At 39.1% G+C, this 5,178-nt stretch overlaps 1 protein-coding gene across 1 annotated transcript; it reads right to left on the reverse strand.

Annotated features, from left to right (window-relative positions):
• Positions 1-312: 312 nt before the first annotated feature.
• On the reverse strand, positions 313-4,026 carry LOC140839034 (uncharacterized). Its single transcript, XM_073205663.1, has 4 exons — positions 3,910-4,026; positions 2,673-3,189; positions 734-2,624; positions 313-661 (listed from the first exon to the last, which is right to left on the reverse strand). The coding sequence occupies exons 1-3, from the start codon at positions 4,024-4,026 to the stop codon at positions 1,171-1,173; spliced, it is 2,088 nt and encodes a 695-aa protein (XP_073061764.1). The 3' UTR covers positions 313-661; positions 734-1,170.
• Positions 4,027-5,178: the final 1,152 nt, after the last annotated feature.

Raw genomic sequence — 5,178 nt, forward strand, 5'->3', positions numbered from 1 at the left:
TATTGTGCTTTGCTTGTAATATGCAGTAACTATGTCTTGTTGATTATGAAAACGTTGTTCAAGCAACTCTAATGTAATCTGAAATATTTAGTATGTCGATTTATAATAAGGTTGCAAAGTCTTGACATCAAAGTTTTCACATCAAAGTTTTCCTTACAATCAAAGGTACACTTGTTCGAAAAGTAACAAAACGACACAATGAACATTGTTAGCATATCAATGTTTTACAGCAAAGTTTTCCCTCGACATGAAGCATTTGCCACTGCACTCACATATACACTTCCCATTGCATTTGCTGTTGCACTTGCTGTTGCATTTTCATGTGTTCTTGCACTAGCACGAGCATGAGCACGAGCAGTGATAGAATTACCACTACAAGACCTTGCCTTCGGTGGTTTAGTTGCAGTAGAGGATTGTTCTTGCTGTGAGGATGATGGATGTCGTTGTGAGACCCTCATGTTCTTGCTTGAAGACAGTGATTGATGTTGTGATACTGGAGGTGAAGTTGCTGCTCTTTCACTCTCGGTAGGAGTTGTGTCCTGAAAATGAAAGTTATATGAGTTTTGTAAATAATGCACAATATTAATACCTGATTAGAAATTGTTCTAACACTCTTGGATGCATTTGTTTTTCTTCTCCTGCTTTGAATTCTTGATGAGCCCTGAAAAATGAAGACAAACTCAGTCATTTATTCGTTACTCAAGCATCAACAAACACAATCTCAATCTCATACCTGATAACACCTAGATCTATCATGCGTAGGATTTGTGCAACTAGATTTATTATGGCCTGTTTCCAAACAATTAGAGCATGTGTGGGTCAATCCTTGTCTTGTAGAAGTCTTTTGTACCTCATCTACTCCCTTTTTCCTTTTTTTCTTAGGCCTTCCAGCTCTTTTCTTCACCTCGGGTGGCCCTAGAGGCTCATATTCTGTCTTACAATAATCATCTTCACCTGGTACTGCATGAATCATGTAAGAATATGTCCTTAAGTAGGCCTCCTTCTTGTAATATTGGTGTACAAATTCAGAAACCTGCATCCGATGTTCTCTTATTGCTGCACAAGCATGTGCACAAGGATATCCACACAGTTGAAACCTCCCACAGCTGCATTCTTTTTTTGCTAAATCAACAACATTTTGTCCATTTGGAGTCTGGATCTGGTACTCCATCATTCCACAAAGAAAACAGCACAATTTCTGCTCTTTTGTTCGTTCTCATTCAATGTTTTAACAATGTTAGGACAAATCTCACCCCCATACTTCTTTATTCCCTCCCTCTTCACCTGAATTCTTGTCATTAATTTGGTTCTAATCCATTCAAACATAGAGATTATGGGCATATCTCTTGCCTCCAAAATGTAGCTATTAAAAGATTCAGTCATGTTATTAACAATAACATCAGAAAATGAAGAAAGAAGGAAATGAGACCTGGTCCAATGAGCAGGTGGGATTTTGTTCAACCATTCAGCCGCAGTCTCATGATCTGGAGAAGTCTTTCTATCAGCTGCTTCTATTCTTTTCATCCACATAGCAAACTCATTCTTGTTTGTTGTACTTGCGGCTGCCCACAACATTCCTTTCAATTCTAAACCAGGATGCTTCCTTGCAAAATTTTGGTACAAATGGCGTACACAAAATCTATGTTCACACTCTGGTGCAAGCTCATTAAGCGCCTCTAACAGCCCCTTTTGTCTGTCACTGATGAATGTCCATCTCTCGAATCCGATGTCTTCCAACAACTCATTGATGAACCATCTCCAATTATCAAAATTCTCCACTTTCACCACTGCCATTGCTATTGGGAAAACATTTTCATTTCCATCTCTGCCAATAGCTACTAAAAGTTGTCCACCGTAATTTGTTTTCAGAAAACATCCATCAAGACCTATAACAGGTCGACAACCAGCTAAAAACCCAGACTTCAATGCTTGAAGACTAAAATACATTCTTTGAAATGTAGGCACAGAAAATGAGTGATCCCTTTTTACTAAAATCTTGCTACCTGGGTTATATTTCCTAACGGTCTCACAGTAATCCCAAAGTTTAAGATAATGATCTTTAAACTTTCCTTTAAGTTTTTCTAGAGCAGCTTTCTTGGCCCTGTATGCTTTATATTTGCTCACATCTACATTACATTTTCTTCTTATAACTCTTTTAAGCTTCTCCACTGGAATTGTAGGATTCTCGCACACAATCATTTCAATTCTTTTAGACAAATATTTATACGTCGCCAAGTTGTTGCTACTAGCCCTAACACATGTATGTTTTCCAGAAAGAGTTTTTACCTGAAATGTTGGCCCTCCCATTACCAAATTGGCATGCAATCTCCATTCACATCCGGCTTTGCACACTGCAGTAACCTTACTTTTCTCATTCTTTTTAAACACTAGCTCCACTCCAGATCTCACAGTCCAATCAACAAGAACACTTCTAAATTCGTGCACATCTTTGAATTTCATACCCACTACCAGTTCAAACCTTTTCATGTTCATTCTGTCAGAGAAGAAATGATGTTTTCGACAAGAATCCTCATCATCAGAACTTGCCAAACTAATAAGTTCATCCTCTACCTCAATGTCGCTATACCAAAACTCTGTGGCCTTTTCATCTCCTTCATCATTCTCTGTAGAAGATTATGAATCCACATCCTCATCAGATTCATGAAAGCTACCATCTAATGAGTCTTCATCATCTCCAATTGAAACATCATCAAGTCCAATGTGATTATCATCTATCGGGTCACTCCCAAATGACTCACTTGTCACACCTTCATTATCATCAGTTGCATTCAGTACTTGTGGTCCAGCCTTTGTATCATCACTTGGATTACTTCCAACACCAATATTTGCATCTTTCAGTGGAGTGAAATAATTTTCTTGTGACCACAATGTTATAGCACTTTGATTCCTAAAGCAATCACACATCGTGCGGATCTCTGCATCACCAACAATCTGCACCATTTCAGTGGTAAATGCATTTTTCGGCAATTGAAAGAAAAAATGCGCATTCATTTGTTGTCCTCCAGCCGCTTTTAACATATCAAACAAGTCATCGAGGCAAAACCTATCAAGATCAACATCTGGAATAACAAATTTCTTACCACCTCTGTATATATTGTTGCGCTGCTCATCAAATTTCCCACCATGCCACAACTCAATCCTAACTGTCGATTCCATGATGTCTCTATGCTGTAAAGAAAAAACATTAACTTACTGAGATAACCGACGAAAACACCACCCAGCTCCAACGATTGATTTCGAGAAGGTTAGGGCAAAAGCTTCATCGGATTCTAACACAGCAAAAATGAAAATGAAATAATTGAGCTTATTATTTAAGGAGGGGCATTTTGGACAATAAACAAATTTTGTTTGACTAAAAGCATGGTTGGCATGCGTGAGCTGGACATTTAAAAAAACAGGGAGTTTTTAGATGATATATTTTTCACGAGGAGATTTATGCCAACTCGGGATATCACGAGGGTAGTATATGCAATTTCCCCTTATTATAATAGCGTAAAAATCATAAACGTGATGCATGAACATTTAAAAATATCATGGTTTGTGCTCAGGGCGCTGCTAGGACCAAAATCTTAAACCGGGTGCAAAATGACCATTTTGCCCTTGGAAACCCAAAAATTATCGTTTCACCCTTGGACCTCTAAAATTGACCCGAAACTTACCAAAGTCCTTAAGATCATCCCAAAACATATTAAAATTATTTCTTACACGTAAAATCGAGCCAATTTAAAAGCTTAACCGATTCGTTTTAAAACTTGGACTGGGGTCCCGGTTTTAACCCGAATCAACCCGAAACTTAAGCGATTTATTCCCAACTTTTTACCACGCCTAATAAACACTTAAAAGGGCCTAAAACCACGCATACCAGATTCACTAAGGTCCCCGAAATGCCCCAAAAAGCTGCTGGACATAACCGAAGAATTCAAGAGCACTTTGCACCCTAAGTTCATACTTAGCCAACGCGATTTCAGCCCCCTTTAGACTAAACCTGTTCTGTACCAGCCCCATGCTGGACCGTGCAACACTCAAGGACTCACCCCTGGACTTTCCAAAGCACACCCTAAGTTTCCCAATCTCTCGGACATGAGCATCTCCCCAACAAAGACCCTTCCCCGTCCCACTCGAGAGCACCTAGCCAAAATCCTTCGAACCATTTAGTGGCCATGACCAGCTACCCTCAGCCTTCTCCTAGTTCCATCACAGACCCCAGGGAGTTGGTTCCTTGGCTAGGATCAAGCCATGCACAGCCCTCCATGCACGCACCCGAGATCCAGCCCCTACACACATCACCCGATGTTCCCCTTCATCCTACAACCGAACCACGAGACCCAGCCACGACTCCAGCACCTAAATTCTTTCAACCTGTTCGTGTACAGTCCCCTGATAGTGCAAGACAACAGCCCCTTTGCAAAACCCAGCAATAAAACATGAGTTAAATGTAAGGGATGCTAGAACTTGAACCAAAAATCGAAAACTGTCTTGTATCATGCGGGATCGAGAAAATTCAGAACCAATAAAGCACATAACAGCATACATAGAACGAGTATGATGCAAAATTAAAGTACATAGCGTGCCTTGGATTTTTTTTGAGGACAAACGCTCGGATAATCACTAGCCGAAGGGATGAGCAAAGGAAAAATGGAGTCACCGAACTTTGTAGCAGCAAAAATAACGAGAAATCTTGTGAGTGGAGGAGGTGGAGGCTGCTGAAAACGAGAGGAATAATGGTGAGTGGGGAGGGTGTCGGCTGACGGGGGCAAATGTTTGGTTTAGTGTAGGTTTAGTATTATTTAAATAGACAACAAATAGCTAATGGGACCCAATTTCTTAATTAAGAGTTTGAAAAGAATTTTAAGGCCAATAAATTTAAAAATAGGCCCATTAAATCCAAACGCACTCCTGAAAAATATTTCGTGTTGAAAAGATTTTGAAAATATTAGACGAACTTTTAAAAAGTCTCCCGGATCGATAAAATTTCCATATCGTTAAAAATAAAATCTTGCGGGTAAAAATACCCAAATAAAATCCCATTTTTTGAAAATACTCTTAAAAACGCTTTAAATTAATTTATAAAAATAGATCATATAATAAAATATTTTTTCTGAAAATTCTCCGGTCTTCGTTCCTCGTTCGGGCGTAAAATGCACTTAGAAAACCTAA

This window comes from Primulina eburnea, chromosome 8, assembly GCF_022965805.1.
Source record: "Primulina eburnea isolate SZY01 chromosome 8, ASM2296580v1, whole genome shotgun sequence".
NCBI classification, from domain to species: Eukaryota; Viridiplantae; Streptophyta; class Magnoliopsida; order Lamiales; family Gesneriaceae; genus Primulina; species Primulina eburnea.

Coding starts and splice junctions, on each gene's coding strand:
- LOC140839034 (XM_073205663.1), bottom strand. CDS start 4,026: ATGGGGCTGGTACAGAACAGGTTTAGTCTAAAGGGGGCTGAAATCGCG. Junction 3,190..3,909: donor ATGTCCAGCAGCTTTTTGGG/GCATTTCGGGGA, acceptor TTTTCTTTACAG/CATAGAGACATCATGGAATC. Junction 2,625..2,672: donor TGATGAAGACTCATTAGATG/GTAGCTTTCATG, acceptor AATCTTCTACAG/AGAATGATGAAGGAGATGAA.